Raw genomic sequence first — 27,341 nt, 5'->3', positions numbered from 1 at the left:
GCCTGGAGATGAGAGCAGCCTGGACGAGGGTGAACCAGAGTCCAGGGATGACTGAGGGATCCGAGCTCAGCTGGGCAGAGGCTCCACCCTGTGCGCCCCTGCAGTTGGCACCACCCTCGGCCTCGGCACCTTCTCAGCACCGCGGAGGGAACAGGGCAATGCCAGGGCTGCCCACCCTTTCTCGGGTGGTGGTGGGGGGATTCAGGAGATGAGGCAAGCACAGTGCCCGCCCTGGGCCTGGCACACTCGTCCAGCGCGGCAGGCTCAGGGCTGAGGACCTGAGCACGGCGGAGCTTGGGCCACGTGGATCAGACCCATTTGTTCATAGTGACGTCAGCCCGTGGGTGGCATCGGCCTTTTTTTAATGGGGTGGATGGGATGGGACAGCACAGGATAGGGTAGGATAGCATGGGACGGGGCTGGCTCAGGGCTCTCCAGGGAAACAGATTAATAGCAGATGGTGGGACGTGGGTTTAGCTGTGGGAGTTCATCTAAGGAATTGACTCACCCGGTTACGGGGGCTGACGGTACCGAGATTGGCCGTCGGCCGGCAGGCGCCCAGGAGAGCCGGTGGCGTGAGCTCCAAGCCTGAAGGCAGGGGAGGACCCACGTCCCAGCCCGAATCGAGCAGAGTGTGTGAACGCTCTCTGCCTCGGCCTTTCTGTCCTACTCAGGCCTGTAGGGGACAGATTTAAACACGGCTCCCACCAGAGGCCATGCACAGACCACCCAGAATCGGGAGAGCAAACGTCCCAGCACCCTGTTCCCTGCCACGCTGACACAAAACCAACCCTCACAGGCAGGACAGCGCGGGGGGACAAACCGGAGTGAAAGAGCACGTATAGGAAGGGTGGTATTGCTTAAGTGGAACGACACGGAAGGAAGTGAGCATAAAAGGATACGCAGTGACAAACACGTTTCTGCTGCGCGTGGGGGTTCAGAAAGCCAGGGGCCACGGGGTTTTATTAGCTGGGGAGGCTGGTTGGGCTTTTGATTGTGTGTGTTCTGGGGATGCGTGGAGCGGCGTCTGCGTGGCAAGCAGCTGTTTGTAAACAGATTGTTGGTGTGTTCGGGTGCTGGGGGAGGTGGCTGGTGCAGTGGGGCGGGGGGTTCCCTGCACAGAACAAGCACTGGAGGTGGGAACCACAGGGTGAAAAACCTGTTAAGTGTTGGGGTCGGTAGAATAAACCCCCCTCCCCACAGCCATCGTGTAACGCACAAGAGAAAGAAGTCCCAGAGAGGACGCAACCCAGACCTGAACCTTCTCTGTGGGCGGGGTCCCCTGAAAACAGCCCCCGGGAGGCAAAGCCCCGGGACCCACCAGGCCCGTCGGTGGTGGGGGTGCCCCAGGAACAGAGGGCCAGGCCCCTTGGCCTCTCACGGGCCCCTAGCTGGCTGGGCTGCCCGCCTCTGTTGGGAAGGACGCCGGCACCCAGCGCCGTCTCCCCGCAGGTGTGGCAGTGTGGCGGCAGCATGGAGGTGCTGCCCTGCTCCCGCGTGGCCCACATCGAGCGCACCAGGAAGCCCTACAACAACGACATTGACTACTATGCCAAACGCAACGCCCTGCGCGCCGCCGAGGTGTGGATGGATGACTTCAAGTCCCACGTGTACATGGCCTGGAACATCCCCATGACGGTGAGTCCCCCACGGGCCGGGAGCCGGGGCCATGCCCCAGGGTCGGGGTCAACGCCACGGCAGGGCTGGGCCGGAGGGAGACCCCCTAGGGCCCCCTGCAGGTGTGAGTGGGTGTGTTGACAGGTGTGCACAGGTGCAAGCAGTTGTGTGTGCAGGTGTGAGTGGGTGAGCTGTCTGCCTGGGAAGGAGCCTTCCTCACACTGGGAAGAGACCAGCTCACACCCACCCCAGTGTGGTGGACGTTTTTCCTCTCAGCCCAGAGCAATTGCCCCGTGGTTAGAAGCCAGGGAGGGGTGGCCTCTCCCCAACCTGGTGCCGCCACCTCAGCCAGGGCCCCACTTAGTGCCCTGCACGGCACCTGTCAGCCAGTGCGGACCCCTCCCCAGCCCCGGGCAGCCTCAAATGTGTGGCGGTTTCATGAACGGCTCATACGCTGTGTGGCTTCCCGTCCTCAGCGCCACCTTTTCCAGGTCACCCCCACCATGGCTGAGTCACGTCCACGGTGTGAAAGGGCCCCTCGTGTGGATCCACTCGTCCGTGGATGGACGTTTTTGGTTGTTTCCTGTTGGGTTTTGGCCTATGAGTGGCTGACCCGCTTCAAGTTCAGGATTGCTGTTTTCTAATTTGTAATTTCCCATAAAGAGCCTGAATTCTGGCTTTTCTCAAAGCGCCCCACCCCCACAACCCTAAGAAAGGCAGGTACTGAGACAGGTGGCCGAGACCCATCCCGCCACACCCCAGCGTCTCTGGAACCACCCGCTTCCTTCCCTGGCCACTGTAGGCATTGGGTCCCTGAGTTCTGGGAGGACTCATCTTAGAAACAGGCTTGTTTTTTGCATCAACCCCAATAAGAACCAGATCTTAAGTCATGACCCAGTGCGCGCACACACACACGTATATATTTATGTCTGTCCACATACAGCGCTTTGTATACATAGCACCAAAGTGATCCTTCTCATTTACAATATACTACTTCTTAAAAATTCCCACTAAATTGGCTCACCACCCCCTGCTAGTGCACCCCAGCGTGTGGGTGACACGGCCTGAAGTGGCCCCAGGCTGGACCATTCACTGCAAATCCAGCCCCCATATCAGCTCCCGCCAGGCAGATCAGGAGCTGTGGACACATGCACTCGTGTCTGAGAGATGAGAAGAGGGTACCCGGTGCTCCTACAGCCTTGTTTTCCATGAAGTGATAAGGAAAACGTGCAGGGTGATGACCTCCCCAAGTGTGTGGGCAACTGAGTGAGGGGCTCCAGGCCCCCGGGCAGTGAGGCCGGCAAATGCCTGTCACCTCCGTGTCCAAGGGCCCTGGTGTGAGCCCCTTGGCTGATTAAAACCTCATAACAGAGCAACAGTGAGTTTCTGGCGTGATCGTCCCCACTTTACCAATGAGAAACTGAGGCACAGAGAAGGTAGGGGACTGTCCCAGGCCCACACACCAGAAGGTGACGGGATTCAAGCCCAGGCCGTGAAGGCCAAGTCGTCTGCCCTCCCCACAAGGCCTAAGCCTGGAGGGTCCCTGGGCAGGGGGCAGGTGCTCCCTCAGGGCTGGCTGTCCATCAGAGAGTGCTGGTCCCTACAGCCCCTCAGGCCCCACAGTCCCAGGAAGACACAGACACCGCACTCGGCTGTGGGTTCTCACGGCAGAGGACACGGGGCAAAGTCAGCAGAGGGAAGAGACGCCTGGGCAGGGACCAGGAAAGGCCAGGTACAAGCTCTCAGGTGTCCCCCCGCGGGGGGGTCCCATGGACTTGATTCTCTGGCTGCCAGGCGGGGCCAGCCAGGAGCCCCCGAGCCTCAGTATCCAGGGTCCTCACCAGGCTGGTCTCTTGGATATGGCTGACCTCAGTCTCCACCCTTCAGAGGTCAGGCTGATGCCGTGCAGCTAAGGCCAGGTGAGCAGGGCCATCTTCTCAGGCAGGAGGCTCCTGGGCCCGGGTGGGTGTGGACGAGCCGGCTGCAGCAGGGGCCGTCTGTCCAGGCTGGGGCTGGCCTCTGGCAGGGTCCTTCCCATCGGGAGCAGCTGCCTCAGACCCTCTGTGGGTATTAGGAGGCTGGGGGGGTCCCACCTGGATGGGGCCTCAGCATCTGAATCCCGGGGGGAGGCTGCTCCTGTGAGGGGACTTGGTCCCTGGAGCCCCCCAAACCTCATTATGGGGAAGACCCAGGTCATGGTGACACCCACGTACCCTCTCGCCTCCTTCTGGCCTTGCAGAACCCAGGGGTGGACTTCGGGGACGTGTCTGAGAGGCTGGCCCTGCGTCAGAGGCTGAAGTGTCGCAGCTTCAAGTGGTACCTGGAGAACGTGTACCCGGAGATGAGGGTCTACAACAACACCCTCACGTACGGAGAGGTAGCGCCTCCCCCGAGGGCCCCGTTCGGCCCGATGGGCTTTCCGCCCTGACTCCTGCACACACGTATGCATTCAGGGTGATGCAGGCACATCCACGTGCGCACGGAGAGGTAGCGCCTCCCCCGAGGGCCCCGTTCGGCCCGATGGGCTTTCCGCCCTGACTCCTGCACACACGTATGCATTCAGGGTGATGCAGGCACATCCACGTGCACACACAAGGTGCAGGTTCACATAAACACACGCACCTGCAGACACACATGTCCATACACACCCATTCCTTCACATGGACCTCCCTAGAGGCAGGCAGGTGTGTAGTCACATCCATGCATACATGTGTGTTCACATGCCTGATTCAGTGTAGCTACGCTCTCACGTATGTGTACATAGGGATACATGCACTCACCTAGATGTGTGTACAGAGACACATTCACAGGCAGGTACGTAAATCCATGCAAACACTCATATGTACAAGTGCACGCGGACACGAGTATACATTTGCACAGTTTTGTTCATGTACACACAGAGCTCTTCGTACACAGATGTATGTTTCACTAAGTGCATGAACCCCAAAGGGGCCTGCCTGTGCACAGATATACAGGCCCTTGTTATCAAGGCAAAATAATGTGTGTGTATATGTCTGTGCATCCACATATGCAGAGCCGTGTTCATACACCAGCGTGCGTGCATGAAGGTGCCACACAGATGCACACGATGGGTGATGTGCACACTCACACAGGCCCATCAGCTACACCGAGACCCCCGTCTCCACTGGCCCCCACATGCACAGCGCTCTGTAAAGCCAGCAAGAAGGTGCTGCTCTTCTGCCCTCTCCCCAGTCTGTGCAGGGGCTGGGGTGCCTCCCACCATGAGACTCGAGCGTCCCAGCCCTGAGCTGGCACTCGGATGGGGCAAGGAAAAGGGTCCCTGGGGTGGATGGTCCTCTCAGAGCCTCCCCTCCTGCAGCTCCTGGTCCACCCTGCGCTGACTCTAGTCCCTTGGGCACAGAGGTTTCCCAGGCAGCGCTGAGAGTGCATCGGGGCGCCACCCGTCCCCCAGCCTCCCTGTGCTTCTACTCTGCCCACTCCATCCTCAATTAGCCAAGTGCAGGCACCCCCAACCCAGAGCAGCCGTAACATCCAGACTCTGCTGGGCTTCCTCAACAGTCCCAATTCAAACCTGTGTGACCTCTCGTGGTGGCCGTGGTGGATGGGTCAGCTGCTCCTGCAAACCCAGCAGCCTGGAGACGTGGTGGACAAAAGCAATAAGCGTCTCCACTTGCTCACGAGCCGGGGCCACCCAGGCAGTGCTGCTGGCCTGATCCAGGCTGTGCTGATCTCCGATGGGCCTGTTCTGGCGGCTGGAAGTTGGCTGCCCGATGACGACACATCCCCCAGCAGTCTGGCCCGGGCTTGTTCTCAGAGGGCTGTCAGGGTTCCTTCCAAGACAGAGTGGAAGCTGGAAGGTCTCCCAAGGGTCCAAGCCAAGGCCAGCCTAGACTGCAAGGCTGGCGAGCGGTCTCTACCCACTCAGTGGGAGCCGCAAGGGCGCAGGGAGCAGGCGGCAAGGCAGGGAAGCCACTCCACAGCCTAGGGCCGCCATCCCTGCTGCTGAGCAAGGCTGACACTGCCGTCCTCAAGTGTCCCCTATTGAGTGATGGCCAAGTCTCCATCTGTGCATGGCGGACACTTCCATGTCTCCATCAGTGACAAACTCGGTCAGCCACCCCTTCCCAGGTGGTCCAGCAAGTCCCTTCCCAGGCGGCCCACCCAGCCAGAGCATCCCACACGCCCCCTCCTCCTCCCGCGGGCACCTCCTTAGGTGCTGGCTGCAGAGCTGGCTGCGTGAAGCTCCCTGGGGCTGCACCCTCGGGTGACTCTGGACTTTCTCCTGGGGCTTCTGCTTGCAGGTGAGAAACAGCAAAGCCAGTGGCTACTGTCTGGACCAGGGAGCGGAGGACGGCGACCGGGCGATCCTCTACCCCTGCCACGGGATGTCCTCCCAGGTAGGAGTAGCAGCGGCCACCTATGCAGCTCCCAAGGGGAGGACCCCAGGCCACCCGGACCCCACACCCTGGGGCAGAGGCACGGGGCCAGCCTGCTGGGGCGTTCTGAGGCCACCAGGGCTGCATTCCAGGGCTTGGAGCAGCCTGAGGGCCCGAGAAGAGGCCTCCCAGCCCGCCCCACCTGGAAGGCAGCAGAACACGGGGAATTGAAAACAGCCTGGGCCGGGCGCAGTGGCTCACGCCTGTCATCTCGGCATGATGGGAGGCCAAGGCAGACAGATCACTTAAGCCCAGGAATTGAGACCAGTCTGGGCAGCGTGGCGAAACCCTGTCGCTACAAAAAATACAAAAAGTAGCCAGGCACGGTGGGGCATGCCCGTAGTCCCAGCTGCTCGGGAGGCTGAGGCAGGAGGATCACCTGAGCCTGGGATGCGGAGGTTGAGCTGAGATCACACCCGTGCACTCCATCCTGGGCAACAGAGCGAGACCCTATCTCAAAAAATTAAAAAGGAACCAGGCCTTTGGGGTCAGATGGGCTGGGGGTGCATCACTCCCCGCTCAGTCAAGAGAGACGGCAACAGCACTTACCGCTCAGGACTGTCGCGTGATTGAAGCGGAAGTGTGGGAAGCATTGGCTCTGGGGTGGATTAACACGGAAATAGTGCTGTTGACCTCCGAGCCCTCCCCACCTGGGCGGGACTCACCTGCAGCGCAGGCCCTGGGGTGGATTAACACGGAAATAGTGCTGTTGACCTCCTAGCCCTCCCTACCTGGGCAGGACTCACCTGCAGCGCAGGCCCAGGCCCAGCCCCAGCCCCAGCCCCACAGAATCACAGTGGTCAGGGGCTGGCCGTAGTGAAGGTTCAGGCCATTCTGACCATGACCCCCATAAGGAGCTGGACGTTTCTAACCCCACGGGAATGCGTATTCCGCTCACACACGGCACTGCATGTTACCCAAATTAAACCCGACTCCTGTCCTCCCCGAAACGAGTGGGGCTGCGCTCTGGGTCTGAGCCACATTCATCTGTCCAGGCGGAAGACCAGCCAGCTGTGCAAGCCGGGAGCCTGGCCCTGCGGAGCATTTGGGCGCCGTCCAGCCCGCATCCCCACGTGGGCCCTGCCCGGCGGTCCTCTCCCGCCCACAACAGCGTCCCCGGGGTGGGAGGCTCCAAGGCAAGCCGCGCAGGGCCCCGTTTGCAGCTCAAGGCAGCTCGCACGGCCTGTCAGTGCTCACTGGGGAGAGCCTGGGCGCTGCTCACACACAGTCCCGGTGGTCCTGTCCCCAGCTGGTGCGGTACAGCGCTGACGGCCTGCTGCAGCTGGGGCCTCTGGGCTCCACAGCCTTCTTGCCTGACTCCAAGTGTCTGGTGGATGACGGCAGGGGCCGCATGCCCACCCTGAAGAAGTGTGAGGATGTGGCACGGCCAACACAGCGGCTGTGGGACTTCACCCAGGTCAGCCTCTGGGGAAGGGGGGCCGTGGGGTTGGGGAAGGGGGGCCGTGGGGTTGGGGCAGGGCTGCTGGGGCCCCTGGGTGCCTCTGCCACTAGAGCCAGCCCATTGGGTGGGAGCTGGAGTGCGGCAGTGGGTGGTCAGGGGACGGGGCCTTGGATCAGCTGCTCCCTGATGGGCCCCGACGCTCACAGAGAGGGCAGGTGACTGGTCAGGGTCACACAGCCAGAGAGGGGCCGGGCTGGACAGGCTGATCATAGCCCTGCACCTGCCTCTTCCAGCCTCAGGTGCCCAGGGTAGAGGGAGGATTTAGGGAGGGGATGAGGTATGATTCCAACCTGGGCCGCCAGCCCTGCAGGAAAGATGGGAAATCCTCAAAGCTCCACTGAAGTCAGCCCCTTCCCGGCCCCCCTGGGTGCTGCTGTGATGCTGGGTTTCCATTCAAGCTGCCCCAAGAATGAGCACGAGGGCTGAGAGCACGAAGCAGCCTCCCTGAGGTGGGGGGAGGGGGAACAAGGACGCCTGCACCTGGCTGACTTGATGTGCCTGTCCCCACAGAGTGGCCCCATTGTGAGCCGGGCCACGGGCCGCTGCCTGGAGGTGGAGATGTCCAAAGATGCCAACTTCGGGCTCCGGCTGGTGGTGCAGAGGTGCTCGGGGCAGAAGTGGATGATCAGAAACTGGATCAAACACGCACGGCACTGACCCCACCTCCGCCCGGACCCCCACAGACCTCGGGAAGGCGCTGGGCCGAGCCGGTGTGGCTGAGGGACCGGGGTGTGCCCGGCAGACACAGCAGGACAGGGCTCTATGTGTGGCCAGGACAGCAGAGGCCGAGGGGCCGGGGTGTGGCTGAGTGACCAGGGTGTCACCCACTGCATCTGGAGTACAGCTTCTCCTAGGACAGGCGGCTCTACCCGAGGGAGGGCGTCTGGGGCCAGTGACGCCCACTCAAACACGTGCCTTCTCCACGGTATCTCCTGGCCAGGCTGCTGGGACAGCCGCCGCCTCTGCATGTACCACAGCCCCCCACGCCCCATAGGGAGGCCAAGCCCCGGACCACGCACCAGGCTGCACCTTGGCGTCTTCCACCCACAGGCCTCCCATGCTCCAAGCAGCCTCCCCCAGCACTTGCGGCCGCTCAGCCCTCCAACCAAGACCTAAGTCACACATCATAATGCAGCTCCTTGTGGTCTGGTAGGAGGGGTGCTGGAGGACATGGACGGCGACAAACCTGAGGCCGTGTCTAGGAGGCTGGCACGACTGCTTCAGCAGAGACCAAATAAAGAGAGGATTAGGCAGCAGCGCTGTGTGTGTCTTCCTGGGAGCCGAGCTAGGGGTTGGGGCCCGGTCCCACCTCTTTCCCAGGCACCTGGGCCCTGCCGCAGCCCAGCCCCTCGCCTGTTTTAATAAATACAGTTTTATTGGCGCCCAGCCACACCCATTTGCTTACTATTGTCTGTGGCCACCGCTGTGGGGCTCTCGGCGCAGAGTCGAGTCATGGCCGCGTGGCTCACAAAGCTGCAGACGCAGACTCTGGCCGATGAGGAAATCACTGGCTGACGCCTGTGCTGGGATGTGGCCTGGCAGGTGGCCTCACGTGTGCAGACAGACCATGAACTCGATGCAGCCGGGAAAATGGAGGAGAGCACGTCCCCTGCAGCCACACATGCAGCTGGAGGCCGTCAGCCTGAGAACTCAACCTAACAGAAAACCAAAACCACGTGTTCTCACTTATCCATGGGAGCTGAATGCTGCGTGCACATGACGCAGAGGGGGAACAGCAGACGCCAGGGACTCCAGAGGGGCAGGTGGGAGGGGGAGGAGGATGAGGGCTGGAAAACCACCTGTTGGGAGCTGCGTTCACTCCCTGGGTGATGGGATCGTTAGAAGCCAAAACCTCAGCGTCAAGCTATATACCCACATAACAAACCCACACATGTACCCATGAATCTAAAAAATTTTTTAAAAGGCCAGGCACAGTGGTTCACACCTATAATCCCAGCACTTTGGGAGGCTGAGGTGGGTGGATCATCTGAGGTCAGGAGATTGAGACCATCCTGGCTAAGGTGAAATCCCATCTCTACTAAAAATACAAAAATTAGCTGGGCGTGGTGGCAGGCACCTGTAATCCCAGCTACTCAGCAGGCTGAGGCAGAATATAGCTTGAACCTGGGAGGTGGAGGTTGCAGTGAGCCGAGATCGAGCCACAGCACTCCAGCCTGGGCAACAGAGCAAGACTCCATCTCAAAGAAAAAAAAAAATGGGCAGGTGCCAAATTTGGCAAGTCCAGGCTCCGAGTCTCCAGGGAGTGAGGACGCTGACCCATTGTCACCAGTCGGAGTTCAGCCTGCAGGGACACTTCACTGTCCGCTAGCCCTGGGCAGAGACGATGGGGCTGGGAACACTTCACTGTCCACTAGCCCGGAGTTCAGCCTGCGGGGACACTTCACTGTCCGCTAGCCCTGGGCAGAGACAATGGGGCTGGGAACACTTCACTGTCCGCTAGCCCTGGGCAGAGGCGATGGGGCTGGGAACACTTCACTGTCCACTAGCCCGGAGTTCAGCCTGCGGGGACACTTCACTGTCTGCTAGCCCTGGGCAGAGACGATGGGGCTGGGAACACTTCACTGTCCGCTAGCCCTGGGCAGAGGTGATGGGGCTGGGAACACTTCACTGTCCACTAGCCCGGAGTTCAGCCTGCGGGGACACTTCACTGTCCGCTAGCCCTGGGCAGAGACGATGGGGCTGGGAACACTTCACTGTCCGCTAGCCCTGGGCAGAGGCGATGGGGCTGGGAACACTTCACTGTCCACTAGCCCGGAGTTCAGCCTGCGGGGACACTTCACTGTCCGCTAGCCCTGGGCAGAGGCGATGGGGCTGTACTTCACTGCTCTTTCCAAAGCCCGCAGGGGCTCATGTTCCTCCCCCAGCACCCTGCCTGCTCAGGTGCCCACCCACCACACGGCCCCTCTGCTCAACGCCTTCCTCTGGGACTCCCCAGTCGTTGCTTCCTGTTCCTGTAAGAAGCCCTGAGGGGTCCCAGTTTCTCTGTTCTCAGCAGAGAATTCTCCCAACCCCAGCCCAAGCCTCAGCCCTCTGTCTAGTCCAGACCTTGCTAAAATTCTAAGATCATGGAGGCAAAACACGGGCAGTGAGTGAGGCCCCAAAAGTGAGTGGCTTGCCAGGGACCCCCCCCACCCCCAGCCAGACTCACAGGAGTCCAGAAGTTTCCCAGGTGAAGTCAGGAGTCCGAAGTTTCCCAGGTGAAGTCAGGAGTCCAGAAGTTTCCCAGGTGAAGTCAGGAGTCCAGAAGTTTCCCAGATGAAGTCAGGAGTCCAGAAGTTTCCCAGGTGAAGTCAGGAGTCCAGAAGTTTCCCAGGTGAAGTCAGGAGTCCGAAGTTTCCCAGATGAAGTCAGGAGTCCAGAAGTTTCCCAGGTGAAGGATGTGCGGCGTCCCTTATCTTGCAACGTGCAGTGCCTGTAGTTTAGACCGAGAGGATGGCAGGTGCAAACTCGGCTCGCTCCCACACCAATTCATTAGGCAAATTGACAGGCAAGTCAAAGCTGGCTGGTTCATAGCCCACACAGGATCCCACAGAAAACCTGACACCTGGAAAATTACTCTCGAATCCTCAGTAGAACTCCCACCCTTCAGGGAGGTGAGTGTTCCCTCCCGCTGAGGGAAGCCTATGGCTGCTCCGCCTCACCTGGCCCAGCCCCTCCTCCCTGGCACCAGGAGGAGTCCCGAGGGGAGCACCTGGGATGGCAGATCCCTGCAGGGCAGCGGAGGTGAGGTGCTGTCCACACTGTCCAGACAGGAGACTCTTCAACAGGCATGACCTTGACTTGGCAAACACTCTTGCTTCACCAAATACACCTCCAAGTGTCCTTATTTCCCTGACTATTCCCCTCTGTCCTTACCTGCCTAAGTGGCCACACGCCTCTTGAGAACTGCCCCTATTCCAGAGAAAGTACCCACAGATCCTAGAGATCATGTAATCCAAAGAGCTCCCCACCCTTGCATGGGTGGGGCAGAGCTGGAGATGTCCCAACGTCCGCTGCTGCCGTTGCATCTGCTGCCACACGGTGTCGCTGTTGAAGATGGTCCCTGCGCGGCTGCATGGCCAACACTCGGCCGTGGCCACCAGGATGTCCTTGCTGGCCTAGACTCTCACGCCTGCCTCAGAGGGGTGCCCCACATGGGGACCAACCATACCTGTTTAAGTCACAGTGACATGCTGATGTAGATTGGATGTTTGTCCCCTCCAAATTTCAGGTAGAAATTTAACCAACATGGAGGTGGTGCCTGCTGGGACGTGTTTGGGTCACGGGTGGATCCCTCATGAAGAGTCCAGCACTGTCCTCATGGTAACTAACGTCCACTCTAGTAGTTCCTGAGGGAGCTGGTTGTTAGAAGGGTCCTAGCACCGCCCTCCCTGCTCCCTCCCTCACCACATCCCCTCTGCTCTGAGAAGAAGCTCCCTGAGGCCTTCCCAGAAGCAGATGTTGGTGCCAGGCTTCCTGTAGAGCCTGCAGGCCCGTGAGCCAATTACACCCCTTTTCTTCATGAATTACCCTGTCTCAGATGTTCCTTTATATGAATAGCAAAATGCCAAACGGATGGAGACATGCATTTGCCCTGACCCCAGCACAGTCCCTGGGCTCAGGAAAACGTGCAGTGCAGTCCGTGGGCTGTGCCATCTGTAGGCTGTGCCGTCCATGGGCTGTGCTGAAGCCACCGTGATCCCCTAAACCCTTTGACACATGTGGATACGTCCCTTCCTGTAAGGCACAATCACTCCTCCTCATGGACTTCTGTGTCCTGTTTTGTAACCACAGGTCCTTGGTTGGGGCCACCCCAATTGTATCAGGTGGGATCCAACCAGTCAAACAAAAGGGATTTAATATGGAGGACCGATTGCCCAAGTGAGGGAAGAGCTGAGGCTTTGACCAGGCTCACAACTGCCGAAACCCCCTACCAACACCCACAGGCTGGAAGGCCTGGGAGCTGGGGTTCCGGCAGTCGATGGGGGGCCTACAGCAGGCAACTCCAAGCTTGGAGACTGCGTGTTGGTCGCCTGAAACGGTCCGTGATGTAGAGACAGACAGAGACACAGACACTATGACTGGCGATGCTACACGCCACGGCTGCGCTTCCAACAGCCTATTGTCAGACACTGGCCAGCACACCCCCAACTTGCTCTCCCAAAACCCCCAAATGCAGAGCATCACCCCAGTCCAACGCATGCGACCAAGACGCAGAGCACCTCCCCAGTCCGACGGACGCGACTGAGACACGCAGAGCACCTCCCCAGACCGACGGACGCGACCGAGACACGCAGGGCACCTCCCCAGTCCGACGGACGCGACCAAGACGCAGAGCACCTCCCCAGTCCAACGGATGCGACCGAGACACGCAGAGCACCTCCCCAGTCCAACAGATGTGACTAAGATAGGACGCACAAGAGATTCCTTTCAGAGCAAAGGTCTACAGAAATGCCAGCTCCTGTCCCAGGTACTCGGGAAAACTGCTGGCACCATTCTCTTCTCCTTAGGGGAGGAGGAGGAGGGAGGACAGAGGAGGATGAGGGAGGACAGAGCAGGAGGAGGGAGGACAGAGGAGGAGGAGGGAGGACAGAGGAGGAGGAGGGAGGACAGAGGAGGATGAGGGAGGACAGAGGAGGAGGAGGAGGGAGGACAGAGGAGGATGAGGGAGGACAGAGGAGGATGAGGGAGGACAGAGGAGGAGGAGGAGGGAGGACAGAGGAGGATGAGGGAGGACAGAGGAGGAGGAGGAGGGAGGACAGAGGAGGATGAGGGAGGACAGAGGAGGAGGAGGGAGGACAGAGGAGGAGGAGGAGGGAGGACACAGGAGGATGAGGGAGGACACAGGAGGACGGAGGAGGAGGAGGGAGGACGGAGGAGGGAGGACGGAGGAGGAGGAGGGAGGACACAGGAGGAGGAGGGAGGACACAGGAGGAGGGAGGACAGAGGAGGAAGAGGGAGGACACAGGAGGAGGAGGGAGGACACAGGAGGAGGAGGGAGGACACAGGAGGAGGGAGGACGGAGGAGGAGGAGGGAGGACAGAGCAGGAGGAGGGAGGACACAGGAGGAGGGAGGACACAGGAGGAGGAGGGAGGACACAGGAGGAGGAGGAGGGAGGACACAGGAGGAGGAGTGAGGACACAGGAGGAGGAGGAGGGAGGACACAGGAGGAGGAGGGAGGACACAGGAGGAGGAGGGAGGACAGAGGAGGAGGAGGGAGGACAGAGGAGGATGAGGGAGGACAGAGGAGGAGGAGGGAGGACACAGGAGGAGGAGGGAGGACACAGGAGGAGGAGGAGGGAGGACACAGGAGGAGGAGGGAGGACACAGGAGGAGGAGGGAGGACAGAGGAGGAGGAGGAGGGAGGACAGAGGAGGATGAGGGAGGACAGAGGAGGAGGAGGAGGGAGGACACAGGAGGAGGAGGGAGGACACAGGAGGAGGAGGGAGGACAGAGGAGGATGAGGGAGGACAGAGGAGGAGGAGGAGGGAGGACACAGGAGGAGGAGGGAGGACACAGGAGGAGGAGGGAGGACAGAGGAGGAGGAGGGAGGACAGAGGAGGATGAGGGAGGACACAGGAGGAGGAGGGAGGACAGAGGAGGAGGAGGAGGACAGAGGAGGAGGAGGGAGGACAGAGGAGGAGGAGGGAGGACAGAGGAGGAGGAGGAGGGAGGACGGAGGAGGAGGAGGGAGGACGGAAGAGGAGGAGGGAGGACGGAAGAGGAGGAGGGAGGACAGAGGAGGAGGAGGAGGGAGGACAGAGGAGGAGGGAGGACAGAGGAGGAGGAGGGAGGACGGAGGAGGAGGGAGGACGGAGGAGGAGGGAGGACAGAGGAGAAGGAGGAGGGAGGACACAGGAGGAGGAGGGAGGACACAGGAGGAGGAGGGAGGACAGAGGAGGAGGAGGAGGGAGGACGGAGGAGGAGGAGGGAGGACGGAAGAGGAGGAGGGAGGACGGAGGAGGAGGAGGGAGGACAGAGGAGGAGGAGGAGGGAGGACAGAGGAGGAGGGAGGACAGAGGAGGAGGAGGGAGGACGGAGGAGGAGGGAGGACGGAGGAGGAGGGAGGACAGAGGAGGAGGAGGGAGGACGGAGGAGGAGGAGGGAGGACACAGGAGGAGGAGGGAGGACAGAGGAGGAGGAGGAGGGAGGACGGAGGAGGAGGAGGGAGGACGGAGGAGGAGGAGGGAGGACGGAGGAGGAGGGAGGACGGAGGAGGAGGGAGGACGGAGGAGGAGGAGGAGGGAGGACGGAGGAGGAGGAGGGAGGACAGAGGAGGAGGGAGGACGGAGGAGGAGGAGGGAGGACACAGGAGGAGGAGGGAGGACAGAGGAGGATGAGGAGGGAGGACAGAGGAGGATGAGGGAGGACAGAGGAGGAGGAGGGAGGACAGAGGAGGAGGAGGGAGGACAGAGGAGGATGAGGGAGGACAGGAGGATGAGGGAGGACAGAGGAGGAGGAGGGAGGACACAGGAGGAGGAGGGAGGACACAGGAGGAGGAGGGAGGACAGAGGAGGAGGAGGGAGGACACAGGAGGAGGAGGGAGGACAGAGGAGGAGGAGGGAGGACACAGGAGGAGGAGGGAGGACAGAGGAGGAGGAGGGAGGACACAGGAGGAGGAGGGAGGACACAGGAGGATGAGGGAGGACACAGGAGGAGGAGGGAGGACGGAGGAGGAGGAGGGAGGACACAGGAGGAGGAGGGAGGACGGAGGAGGAGGGAGGACACAGGAGGTTGAGGGAGGACACAGGAGGAGGAGGAGGGAGGACAGAGGAGGAGGAGGAGGGAGGACACAGGAGGATGAGGGAGGACACAGGAGGAGGAGGAGGGAGGACAGAGGAGGAGGAGGAGGGAGGACACAGGAGGAGAAGGGAGGACACAGGAGGAGGAGGGAGGACACAGGAGGATGAGGGAGGACACAGGAGGAGGAGGAGGGAGGACGGAGGAGGAGGAGGGAGGATGGAGGAGGAGGAGGGAGGACACAGGAGGAGGAGGGGGGACAGAGGAGGAGGAGGGAGGACACAGCAGGAGGGAGGACACAGGAGGAGGGAGGACACAGGAGGAGGGAGGACGGAGGAGGAGGAGGGAGGACACAGGAGGAGGAGGGAGGACACAGGAGGAGGAGGGAGGACACAGGAGGAGGAGGGAGGACACAGGAGGAGGAGGAGGGAGGATGGAGGAGGAGGAGGGAGGACACAGGAGGAGGAGGGAGGACAGAGGAGGAGGAGGGAGGGAGGAAGAAAGATGTTTATATACGGCTGAAATTTTAATCCCATTTAATTCTTCAAATACGTTAAGTAGTACTAAGCACTCCTGTGCCCACTTAAGGAGAAACAGAGGCTCGGAGGAGTAAAATGACTCCATACAAGACACACGCATCACAGAGGCGGACCCAGGGGGTCCCACCCAGATCCATGTGACCCCAAACCTGCGACCGTCAACCCTGCCTGGCTGCCCAGTATTTTTTTTTTAAACAGTCATGTTTTAAATGGCAAGGATACAAGCAAATAGAATTTAATAAAACTTAATAGCAGGCCTGCTTCTCCCATTGATTCAATTAAAATCCGGCTCTGCAGCAGATTCAGAAAAATCCACGTCATCTATTTGACACGGTTCATTAGCACCTGACGACCGGGGCTCGGAGCGGCCGGTGCGGGTGCAGGCGCTCCCCCAGCCCGACGACCGGGGCTCGGAGCGGCCGGTGCGGGTGCAGGCGCTCCCCCAGCCCGACGACCGGGGCTCGGAGCGGCCGGTACGGGTGCAGGCGCTCCCCCAGCCCGACGACCGGGGCTCGGAGCGGCCGGTGCGGGTGCAGGCGCTCCCCCAGCCCGACGACCGGGGCTCGGAGCGGCCGGTGCGGGTGCAGGCGCTCCCCCAGCCCGACGACCGGGGCTTGGAGCGGCCGGTGCGGGAGCAGGCGCTCCTGGTGGAAGCAGTGAACAAATACACACGTCATTCTTCTCCTTTCTCTGCTCTTGATAGAGATCCTGGGCATCCGAATTTAATTTTGCCTCTAATAAAAATGCCCATTGCCTGATGAGTCTCATTTATGGCTCAGACCGACTTCAAGAGTGGGTCCTACAGGAAGCAGCATGCGGGGGGGCCTGTCCCCAGGAGCGGGGCAGCCTCGAAGGGCCCCAGCAGGGGTGCAGGCCAGGCTGGTGTTGACCAGGGGCCCAACCACACAGAGCGTGGGGGTCTCCCAAACACTCCCTCGTCATCACGGGCAAGTTTAGCTCTGGTCGAAGCAAGGGGAAGGTGAAGGGCAGACTCCAGGGCGGGGGCCCCCTCTGAGAGGGCTGCAGGGACAGCTCTGGGGTCTGCAGAGAGGGGCAGCAGCAGACACACCTGGGCGCCCTCTCCTCACTGGGCAGCTTTGGGGAAATTACTTTCTTCTTCTGAACTGCATTTAATTCAAACAAGAAATAATACGGGCTCCAAAGCTTTGCTTTGAGGATTAGGAAAAAAGCACATCATAACTGTTATATTCCTAGGTGGTTTTGATTTTTTTATTTGCTTCTTGTATTTCCTAAATTTTCTGCAAAGAAACTTGTCTGCAACGAAGGATAATTGGCTCTTTTGTTTATTAATATTCATTTGACACCCACTGCACAGCAGGCGCTCTCCCTCACAGCAGCGGCCCATTCCCGAGCCGCGTGCAGTGCCTGGCTTCTGGCCCGAGACACAAGGAGGGCTTCTAGAGGGATCACCGTCCACGCTGACACTGCTGTCCAGCGACCAGTCCCCATGCTGGAGCTCACTGGCTGGTGACTAGTCCCCGTGCTGGAGCTCACTGGCCGGCAACCAAGCCCCGCGACCAGTCCCCGTGCTGGAGCTCACTGGCCGGCGACCAAGCCCCGCGACCAATCCCCGTGCTGGAGCTCACTGGCCGGCGACCAGTCCCCGTGCTGGAGCTCACTGGCCGGCGACCAGTCCCCGTGCTGGAGCTCACTGGCTGGTGACCAAGCCCCGCGACCAGTCCCCGTGCTGGAGCTCACTGGCCGGCGACCAGTCCCCGTGCTGGAGCTCACTGGCCGGCGACCAGTCCCCGTGCTGGAGCTCACTGGCCGGCGACCAGTCCCCGTGCTGGAGCTCACTGGCCGGTGACCAGTCCCCGTGCTGGAGCTCACTGGCTGGTGACCAAGCCCCGCGACCAGTCCCCGTGCTGGAGCTCACTGGCCGGTGACCAGTCCCCGTGCTGGAGCTCACTGGCCGGCGACCAGTCCCCGTGCTGGAGCTCACTGGCCGGTGACCAGTCCCCGTGCTGGAGCTCACTGGCTGGTGACCAAGCCCCGCGACCAGTCCCCGTGCTGGAGCTCACTGGCCGGCGACCAGTCCCCGTGCTGGAGCTCACTGGCCGGCGACCAGTCCCCGTGCTGGAGCTCACTGGCCGGCCCGCAGGCCGCCTGTCACACCACGTCCTCCCCACCTGCCAGGCACCGGCTCACCAGCCTGCCGGGCCTGTGAATGCCCCAGTCCCAATCACGAGGCCCTCCCATGTTTGTGCCCAGCGCTGCTGTAACACAGGACCACAGCAGGTGGCTTCAGACAGCAGAATTGATTCCCTCACAGTCCCAGAGTCCAAGGCCCAGGTGCCAGCCCGGCTTCCTCTGAGGGCTCCGGGGCTCCTCCCACCTCCTCCCTCGCTGGGCCTGACCCGTCTCTGCTGCCGGTGGCCTGTTCCCCACCCCACCCCCATGTGTCTCCTCCACGCCTGCACCCTCCCGTCACCTTGCAGGGACACCAGCCTCGGATTCAGGGCCCACCCTGCTCCAGGGTGGCCTCATCTTAATGTTCCATCAGCTAAGGCCTTCTCTTTAAATAGGTCTCATTCGGGGGTTCTGGGTGGATGTGAATTTTGGAAAGACAGCCCATGACCTTCTCCTATTGCCCAAATAGGCCCAGAAACTTCCCCGAGTCCTCCGAGGTGCAGAGCTGTGCTGAGGTCTGTGGGGAGAAGAGAAAGGCTGACCTGCCCCGCTGGACACGTGCTATCCCCGAGCCCCTTAGTCCATCGTCAGAACGGCCCCTCGACATGTGCGTGGCCAATGAGCACACGGAAAGGCACAACGTCAGCAGGCACCGGGGGCTGCAGAGGAAAGCCACGGCGGCCGGACTGGCTAACGCACCCACGGGCAGCACGCGCGAGCCTCGGAGCGCCCCAAACGCCCACCCGCTGCTGGCGGGATCATGAACGGCGACGGGCACTTGGAGCCACCATGGGTCACCACCTCCCTATAACCAAAGGTAACTCACAGCACCCCGGCCCGGCAATCTCACACCTGGATTCACCCAAGGGGCATGAAGACACGTCCCCAAAGACTTACAGTAAAATACTCATACCGGCTTTTTTCACAATAGTCCAGAGCCGCAAGCAGCCCAGTGCGTGAGCCCTCAAGTCAGGGGCGGCCTCTGCGGGGCCTGTGCCTGAAGCGGCTCTTGGCGGAGAGGAGGAGCGGCCGCGCGGCAGGAGAGAGCCCAGGGGGCCAGGGCGCGGGGAGCCGGCCCGGGCAAGCGCACACCCGCCCCTGGAACCCGCACAGCCGGTCACCGCACGCCCAGCAGGGTCAGAGCCGAGGCTGCCTGTGACCGCGTGAGCTGGGCGGAGGGCACAGGATCTGTCTGGATTTTCTGTGCAACGTCCTGGGAATCTAAAACTACGTCAAAGTAAAAAGGTTTTTTGTTTTTGTTGTTGTTTATTCTACTTTAATTTCTAGGGCACATGCGCACAACGTGCAGATTTGTTACAGACGTCCACCGGCTTCGGAGGTGCCGTGCAGAAAGCGGCTGCCTGAGGCCGGGGAGAGGCGGCGGGGAGGGCGGGGAGAGGCGCCGGGGAGGGGCGGCGGGGCGGGGCGGCGGGGAGGGGCGGCGGGGAGGGGCGCCGGGGAGGGGCGGCGGGGAGGGGCGCCGGGGAGGGGCGGCGGGGAGGGCGGGGAGAGGCGCCGGGGAGGGGCGGCGGGGAGGGGCGGCGGGGAGGGGCGCCGGGGCGGGGCGCCGGGGAGGGCGGGGAGAGGCGCCGGGGAGGGGCGGCGGGGAGGGGCGCCGGGGAGGGGCGGCGGGGAGGGGCGCCGGGGAGGGGCGGCGGGGAGGGGCGCCGGGGAGGGGCGGCGGGGAGGGGCGCCGGGGAGGGGCGCCGGGGAGGGGCGCCGGGGAGGGGCGCCGGGGCGGGGCGCCGGGGCGGGGCGCCGGGGCGGGGCGCCGGGGCGGGCGGGGAGAGGCGCCGGGGCGGGGCGGCGGGGAGAGGCGCCGGGGCGGGGCGGCGGGGAGAGGCGCCGGGGCGGGGCGGCGGGGAGAGGCGCCGGGGCGGGGCGGCGGGGCGGGGCGGCGGGGCGGGGCGGCGGGGCGGCGGGGCGGGGCGCCGGGGAGGGGCGCCGGGGAGGGGCGCCGGGGAGGGGCGCCGGGGAGGGCGGGGAGAGGCGCCGGGGCGGGGCGGCGGGGCGGGGCGGCGGGGCGGGGCGGCGGGGCGGGGCGCCGGGGCGGGGCGCCGGGGAGGGGCGGCGGGGAGGGGCGCCGGGGCGGGGCGGCGGGGCGGCGGGGCGGGGCGCCGGGGAGGGCGGGGAGAGGCGCCGGGGAGGGGCGCCGGGGAGGGCGGGGAAAGGCGCCGGGGCGGCGGGGCGGGGCGGCGGGGCGGGGCGGCGGGGAGGGGCGGCGGGGAGGGGCGGCGGGGAGAGGCGGCGGGGCGGGGCGCCGGGGCGGGGCGGCGGGGAGGGGCGCCGGGGAGGGGCGGCGGGGAGGGGCGCCGGGGAGGGCGGGGAGAGGCGCCGGGGAGGGGCGGCGGGGCGGGGCGGGGCGGGGCGCCGGGGAGGGGCGCCGGGGAGGGGCGCCGGGGCGGGGCGGGGCGGGGCGCCGGGGAGGGGCGGCGGGGCGGGGCGGCGGGGCGGGGCGGCGGGGCGGGGCGGCGGGGCGGGGCGCCGGGGCGGGGCGCCGGGGCGGGGCGCCGGGGAGGGGCGGCGGGGCGGGGCGCCGGGGCGGGGCGGCGGGGCGGGGCGGCGGGGAGGGCGGGGCGCCGGGGCGGGGCGCCGGGGCGGGGCGCCGGGGCGGGGCGCCGGGGCGGGGCGCCGGGGCGGGCGGGGAGAGGCGCCGGGGAGGGGCGGCGGGGAGGGGCGCCGGGGCGGGGCGGCGGGGAGGGGCGCCGGGGAGGGGCGCCGGGGAGGGGCGCCGGGGAGGGCGGGGAGACGCCGCCGGAACATGCATCACACCCCGCGGACCTGCACCCGAGACGAGCGCCGCCCGCCGCATGGGACCCGCGCGCAATGACTTAAAAGGGAAAAGGGCCGCTCCAGGCCCCGCCCTCGACTCCTCCGTCGCTGCGTCTCCTCCTCCCTCCGGCCGTGGGCGCCTCCGTGCTCCGTCCACGGAAGGACAGGCCCCGCCCCGACTCCCTCGGCGAAGAAGCCCCCGCGGCCGGCCGATCTCCGTGGACTCCGCAGGAGCGGCCCCGCCCCTCACACTATGCCGGGCGGTTCCCTCTGAGCCCCGCCGGGACAGCGTCTACGCTGCACACACCACAGAGAAGCCAGAGAACGGTGCCTGCACCGGACACAGCACAACACCAGCACAGGACAGCGTCCACACCACACACACCACAAGTGAGCCTAGGGAGCTGTGTCTACACTGCAGACGTCGGCCTGAGCACACACGTCTTCGTGCAGGCCCAGCAGAGGGGGAAAAACACCTCCCCGAGGGTGGAAGAGTTGTGGCCAGCAGACAGATGGACGGACAGACGGACACAGGCGAACAGGCAGCCCAGGGGTGAGCTGAGCCGGTCAAATGGGCCAGGACCCGACTCCGTGTGCCCTTCACAGTCAGGATGACAGAACCCCATGGAATATGAAAAATGCCGGGAGACAGACCCCGGAGGCACAGCCCCTCACCGGGCAGGGAGGCCGCCAGAGGGAAGCGCAGCTCCAGGTGCGCGCCCCCCCACCCCCACCCCATCCCCCGCTGGGCAGGGAGGGACCCCACCTGCGCCCTCAGGCGGTGCTCAAGATGGGGATAGGGTGAGCTGCAGAACTGATTTCATCTCTGGAATAAAATGGAATGATGGGTTTGTGTGAAATCAGGACAGAGCTGGGGAGGTGGCGGAGCGGGGACGGGAAGAGGGCAGAGCAGTGGGCTCATTCCCCGGAACCAGCATCTCCTGGCCCGGCTTAGTCACTGAGGGAAGCTTCTCTGTGTATTGAGCCTGGCTGCCCAGAGAGCAGCCCCACCCTCCCTCCTGCTCCTGCTCCTCCTCCTCTCCCTCCCCCAACTTCTCGTCCCCTCTTCCTCCAGCCTGACTCTAACGCTGCACTGGCCTTTAGTGTCTCAGAACACAGAGCAGTTGCTGGGCAGAATCCCCCGTGCCACGATGGGTCCACACACAACACGGGAACTAAACCACCCGAAACGCAGCAGGTTAAAGCAGCGCTGGGCTCCTGGTCCTCACAATTCTCTGGGTCCATGGGGGCTCCCTGGGCTGCCTCATGGGCAGCCATGGTCACCAGCAGGGCTGGCCAGGCCGGGCAGCAGACGGCTCCTGGCAGCTGGCGGGTGGGGCTGGCGTCGCTGCGGCCTGGGCTGTCCTCCGCACGGCCTCCTGCCTCAGTTTTCTGTTTCTGATGAGCCCCGTACCTAGCGGTTCAGAGCAACGCCAGTTCATCCCCTGGCAGCTTCCATGGCCAGGACTCAGCCAGGGTGTGGGTGGATTTGCCGCTCAGGGCTCACAGCCTGGAGTCCAGGTGCCAGCAGGGCAGGTGCCGTTCTGCAGGCTCTGGGGAAGAACCTGCCTGCAGGCTCGCGGGGGGGCCTGGCAGCTCTGGGGGCCTGCAGCGGCAGGGCTGAGGTCCCGGCCTCCTTGCAGGTTGTCAGCCGGGTCCCCTCTCGGCTCCTGAAGGCTGCCGGCATCTTCCTCTCAAGGGCCCTTCCCATCTTCCAACCGGAAACAGCATGGCCGGTTCTCCTGGCTCTGAGGCGCTAGTGAGTAGGCGAGGCCACCCCGATGACCCCCCTTTTGAGTTAAACTGAGGACGGGGCACGTCCTCACGTTCCAGGGCTCCCGTGGAGAAATTCCGCACACCACTCTCACCTTCCTGTAGGTCAGGCCGGTTCCTTCTGCGGTGGGCGTGGGAGAGCCGCAGCCCAGTGGAGGCGTTTTAAGGCCTCACACCCCTTCCACCATGTTCTACCAACCACGGCAAATCAAAGGCCACCGAGACCCAGGGCCTCAGGACACAGACCCATCCCGGGAGGGGAGGTGCCGCCCACAGTCCCACCAGTGCATGGACACGGGGAGAATTGCCGGGGCCCCGGGTTTGGTGAATCCGGCAGCCTGCCCTCTGCCCCAGAGTCCCTTCCCCTCTCATAAAACCGCATTCTCCCCTCCCTAGATCACCAGAGCCCCATCTGATTAAGGCATCGAGATCAAAGCTCAGCAGAGGGCGGCTCATGATGGGCAGCTCAAAAAAATAAACCCACCAATCAGAGTCCGTGTTCCTGTGACCGGTGGCGGGTTCGGATGCAGAGGAGGCTTCTCAGTGCCGTTCCTCATCTCGGAACCTGCCACCCCACTCAAGCCCGACATAGGCCGGGACAGCCGGGACGGCCGCAGCGAGGGCAACACGAGGCACATCGACATCCTGAGGCCCCCGGGCCTGTCGCCGAGTCCCGGCTTGGGGAGTGTCCCCGGGCCACACTGGTCCTGCTTCCAGCTGTGTGGTCTCCCAGGCGCGTGGCTCCTCCCTCCGGGGCCCAGGCTCTGGTGTGAGCCACTTTTTCCGTAGGAGACGCCCGTGCTTGCAGCTCACGCCTTTGTCTGGTGCCCTGGCCTCACACCTATAGGAATTGGGTACCTGGGGGCCTCTTCATCTTTACTTGTCTCAGCTTAGAGAAGCCCAGCTACACTTCCTCCATGCCTGGATTCATGCACGGCCCCACAGGGTGAGGCCTGGACACCCTCACGGGCACTGGGGCTCCACGGATGCAGAAGGCAGCCTGGCCCGGTAGCTCGGGGGTCTGAGATGGAGGTGGAGTAAGACAGAGTGACAAAGGCTGCGTCCTGGAGGCAGGCTCGGAGCCTCCCTGAGGTCAGAGAGCCCGCGTGCGCCAGGAAGCCACACCTGCAGGACCCAAGTCAGAACTCAGAGGCTGGTACAGCCGCGGTGCTTGTCGTGTAGATAAGAATGGCCTCCTCTGGCGGCCAAAGTTAATTAAACTGACAATCTTGATAAGTTGCACAGTTACCTGCTCGGGGACAAAGAAGATGGGAGCCTTGTTTGTGGTTTCTTCTTGTTCTTTCCTGTGCCCCACAGTCATTTTAAAATTAAATTAAATGGCTTATCTGCACTAACCCAAGTTGACCGGCTGGTATTTCCTGGGCGGCGAAGTGGTGGCTGCCCGGCCTGTGCCCTGCACACGCTCCCCATCAGAGCACAACGTCGTCGGGCCACGCTTACAGGGCTTTGAAGATGGATTTCAAAACTGGGATCATTTCCCCCTTAACGGGCATAGTTCAGTGAGATCTGACTTTTTCCCTTTCTAACCTCAGAACATGGCCTTCCTGGGGGTGTCCAGTGGCTGGTCCCGATGTCCCCACAGAAATGAAAGCGGCCTCCTGGGCAGTGCTCAGCTTCTGTCTGGCTTTGGGGGCTGCAGGAAGCAAGAGGTCCTGTCTCAGCAGCAAAGTCGACGCCAGGGCTCAGCTGACCGCAGCCCTCCCTCCCTCCCTCCCTCCCACCGACTCCGACCGTGGCTCAGAGGGAGGTCAGGAGCCGCGAAGGGAACAGGGAAAATTTACTGGTTCTGACCCAATGAAGACAGGGGGACTTGCTACATATTCAAATGAAACAAAATAACACAGCAGCTCTTCAGATGTGTAAGAAAAGGAGGGAGGGAGGGAGGAAGGAAAGAAGAAAGAAAAAGAAAAGGAAGGAAGGGAGGGAGGGGCGGAGGGAGAGAGAAAAGAAAGGGAAAGAAAAGAGAGGACGCAGAGGTTGCCACAAGGCAAAGAGCCATTCCAGAAGAAAACAGCCCCAGGAATGGAAGAGCACTGCGCAGGCACCTCTCACTTCAGAAGATCGAAGCTGGCAAACTTGTAACAGAAGACCACGGGGTTTAGGTGACAAAACTGAAGAATGAGATGAAAACAACCGATCACAGCGTTGAATAAACGAAAGAACACCCAAAAAACACCAAGATGAAACGAGAGAACCCAGAGGAGCGGAAACCAGACTAAGCACAGCTGAAAACTGAGCTGCCGATGAGAAAAAATGCTTGTGGCAGGGGCACCGATTCGAGATGGTTTTTAGTTTTTGACACCAGGTCTTGCTGTGTCACCCAGGCTGGAATGTAGGGCACGTTCTCAGCTCCCTGCACCCTTGACCTCCTGGGCTCAGGTGATCCTCCCGCCTCAGCCTCCCAGGTAGCTGGGACCACAGGTGCACGCCACCACGCTGGGCTCATGTTTTTTTGGAGAGATTGGGTCTCGCTGTGTTGCCTGGGCTGGTCTCAAACTCCTGGGCTTGACCAATCCACCTGCCTCAGCCTCCCAAAGTGCTAGGATTACAGGCATGAGCCACAACACCCGGCCAAAAATGTTTTAATACATAGGGTGAAGCAACAGAAAAAATGATAATGAATTATTTGGAATACACACAAAGATAAGTCTGCACAGGGAGAAGAGGTGCCTCTAAGAAAGAAAACCTCAAAAGTAAAACGGGAGAGCTGCTTAAAGCTATCACACAAGAAAATTCACCTGACATGAAAGAAGGATTAATCTGTACATTTAAATAGACTGTGTTTCAGGAAAAGATGACACAGAATTTTATACTGGCACATGATCCAGGTGGAATAAATACAGCCAGACCCTGACAAGAGGGAAGTCAGCCCCAGGCATCACGCCAATGCTTGATGTCAAAAGTCGATGGGTGCCAGGTACGGTGGCTCACGCCTGTAATCCCAGCACTTTGGGAGGCTGAGGTGGGTGGATCACGAAGTCGGGAGATCAAGACCATCCTGGCTAACACGGTGAAACCCCGTCTCTACTAAAAATACAAAAAATTAGCCGGGCATGGTGGCCGATGCCTGTAGTCCCAGCTACTCGGGAGGCTGAGGCAGAAGAATGGTGTGAACCCGGGAGGCGGAGCTTGCAGTGAGCCGAGATCGCGCCACTGCACTCCAGCCTGGGCGACAAAGCAAGACTCTGTTTAAAAAAAAAAAAAAAGTCAGTGGGATGGGTCTTCTGCTCCTGGGAAGATAGAGCAGAGGTATTTTTCTCTATTCATCTCACTAAGTATGGCATAAAACTCTATATGAGAAAACTTAGGACCCTGCAGGGTGGAGAGAAGCAGGCTGGCTAGGGACCTCAGGACCCAAAGGATGATGTGGTGGTGAAGGCCTTGGATTTTCTTCTTGCTTCATCGATCCCATGCTTGGACTTGAAGAAGCTGGTAATCCAGAAACAAGGAGCAAAAAATAAAAATTAAAAAGCTCCAGCACAAGCCTAATCAATTCAATCATCAAAGCTCCCACCTCAAGAAACTACGAAAAAGGAGCAAAATCAACCCAATGCAAGCAGACAGAAGGAAAGAAAAAATGACAGAAATCATGGAAAGCAAAGCAGAGGAACAATACAGAAAGTCAAAGAGCTGGTTTCTTTAAACACATGTAAATGGGTGAACCTCTAGCAAAAATGACCAAAAAAAGACACAAATCACAAGTATCAGGAAGGAATGAGACACACACCAACCCCACAGATATAAACATGAAAAGAACAAGGGCAGCTGGACACGGGGGCTCACGCCTGTGATCCCAACACTCTGGGAGGATCACTTCAGTCCAGGAGTTTGAGATCAGCCTGGGCAACATAATGACACCCTTTTTGTACCAAAAAAAGTTTTAAAATTAGCCAGGTGGTACCTGCCTGTAGTCTCAGCTACTTTGGAGGCTGAGGTGGGAGGATCACTTAAGCCCAGGAGATTGAGGCTGCAGTGAGCTATGATTGCACCACTGCACTCTAGCCTGGGTGACAGAGTGAGACCCTATTAAAAAAAAAAAAAAAAGGAATAAGGAAATATTTGACAACCCAGTTGAAATAGACCAATTCCTAAGAAAACACAGCAGACCACAACCTACCCAACATGAACCAGACAGTGTGACTACCCCGTAACTATGAAGGAAATGTAATATATAATTATAAAACTCCTAATAAAGGAATCTCCAAGCCCAGATTGTTTGGCAAATTTTACCACACATTTAAATAAACATTTACCCCAATTCTATGCAACTCTTCCAGCAAATAGAAAAGTAGAGAACATTTTCTAGTTCATTTTATGGATTAACAGTACCCAGATACCAAAACTAGATAAAAATCGTACCAAAAAAGAAAATCAGACCAATATCTCTTATGAATATAGATGGAAAAATCCTTAACAAAATGTTAGCAAATTCTGCAATATATGAAAAGAATCATATGCCACGTACAAGAGAAGGTTAACCCGGGGACACAAGTCTGGTTCAATTATTTTTAAATCTGTCAATATAATCCACAATTCTAACAGGCTCAATAAAAAAATCACACAATCTCACAGAAAAAAAGCGTGATAAAATTCAACATGGATTCATGACCAAAACTCTCAGAAGGAACAGAGAGGAGCTCTGTTCCCCCAGCTCAGTAAGGAGCATTGACAAAAATACCCACAGCTGGTATCTTACTCAACAGTGAGAGAAGACCACTTTCCCCAATAGAGGAGCACAGCCAGGGTGAGCGTGTCACCACGCTCTCTCAGCCCAGCACTGGAGCTCTCATCACTGGTGCCATCATGCCAGGAAAGAAAAGAAAAGGCGTCTGGCTGGAAAGGAGAAA

At 61.0% G+C, this 27,341-nt stretch overlaps 1 protein-coding gene and 3 long non-coding RNA genes across 7 annotated transcripts in view; 3 read left to right on the top strand and 1 right to left on the bottom strand.

Moving 5' to 3' along the window:
- The window catches only part of GALNT9 (polypeptide N-acetylgalactosaminyltransferase 9), a 133,168-nt gene extending 124,415 nt beyond the window's left edge, over positions 1-8,753 (top strand). For 2 of the 3 annotated variants that reach the window (XM_009426595.5, XM_016924674.4), the window contains 5 exons: positions 1,453-1,638; positions 3,857-3,994; positions 5,901-5,996; positions 7,285-7,452; positions 8,008-8,753. In XM_009426595.5, coding sequence (XP_009424870.3) covers positions 1,453-1,638; positions 3,857-3,994; positions 5,901-5,996; positions 7,285-7,452; positions 8,008-8,154 — 735 coding nt within the window. In that variant the 3' untranslated portion in view covers positions 8,155-8,753. Of the gene's footprint in view, positions 1-1,452; positions 1,639-3,856; positions 3,995-5,900; positions 5,997-7,030; positions 7,453-8,007 lie in introns of all 3 variants that reach the window. The other variant, XR_002938899.3, reaches the window with a different exon arrangement.
- Positions 2,516-3,927, bottom strand: LOC107967698 (uncharacterized). Its single transcript, XR_001708424.4, has 2 exons — positions 3,831-3,927; positions 2,516-3,678 (listed from the first exon to the last, which is right to left on the bottom strand). It is a non-coding gene; the product is annotated as an uncharacterized LOC107967698 (long non-coding RNA).
- An 8,942-nt stretch (positions 8,754-17,695) lies between the features above and the next one.
- Positions 17,696-19,183, top strand: LOC107967813 (uncharacterized). The gene is made up of 2 exons (XR_001708528.3): positions 17,696-18,745; positions 18,860-19,183. It is a non-coding gene; the product is annotated as an uncharacterized LOC107967813 (long non-coding RNA).
- A 1,489-nt stretch (positions 19,184-20,672) lies between these two features.
- Positions 20,673-23,828, top strand: LOC100614746 (uncharacterized). 2 transcript variants are annotated; one of them, XR_001708421.4, is made up of 3 exons: positions 20,790-21,412; positions 22,344-22,459; positions 22,870-23,828. It is a non-coding gene; the product is annotated as an uncharacterized LOC100614746 (long non-coding RNA). The 2 variants fall into 2 exon arrangements; XR_010148215.1 differs by lacking the exon at positions 22,344-22,459 and having other exon boundaries at positions 20,673-21,412.
- Positions 23,829-27,341: the final 3,513 nt, after the last annotated feature.

The sequence above is a fragment of the Pan troglodytes genome, chromosome 10 (genome assembly GCF_028858775.2).
Source record: "Pan troglodytes isolate AG18354 chromosome 10, NHGRI_mPanTro3-v2.0_pri, whole genome shotgun sequence".
Classification (NCBI taxonomy): domain Eukaryota; kingdom Metazoa; phylum Chordata; class Mammalia; order Primates; family Hominidae; genus Pan; species Pan troglodytes.
The sequence above is the reverse complement of the archived record's forward strand: the minus strand, read 5'-3'. Positions and strand labels throughout refer to the sequence as shown.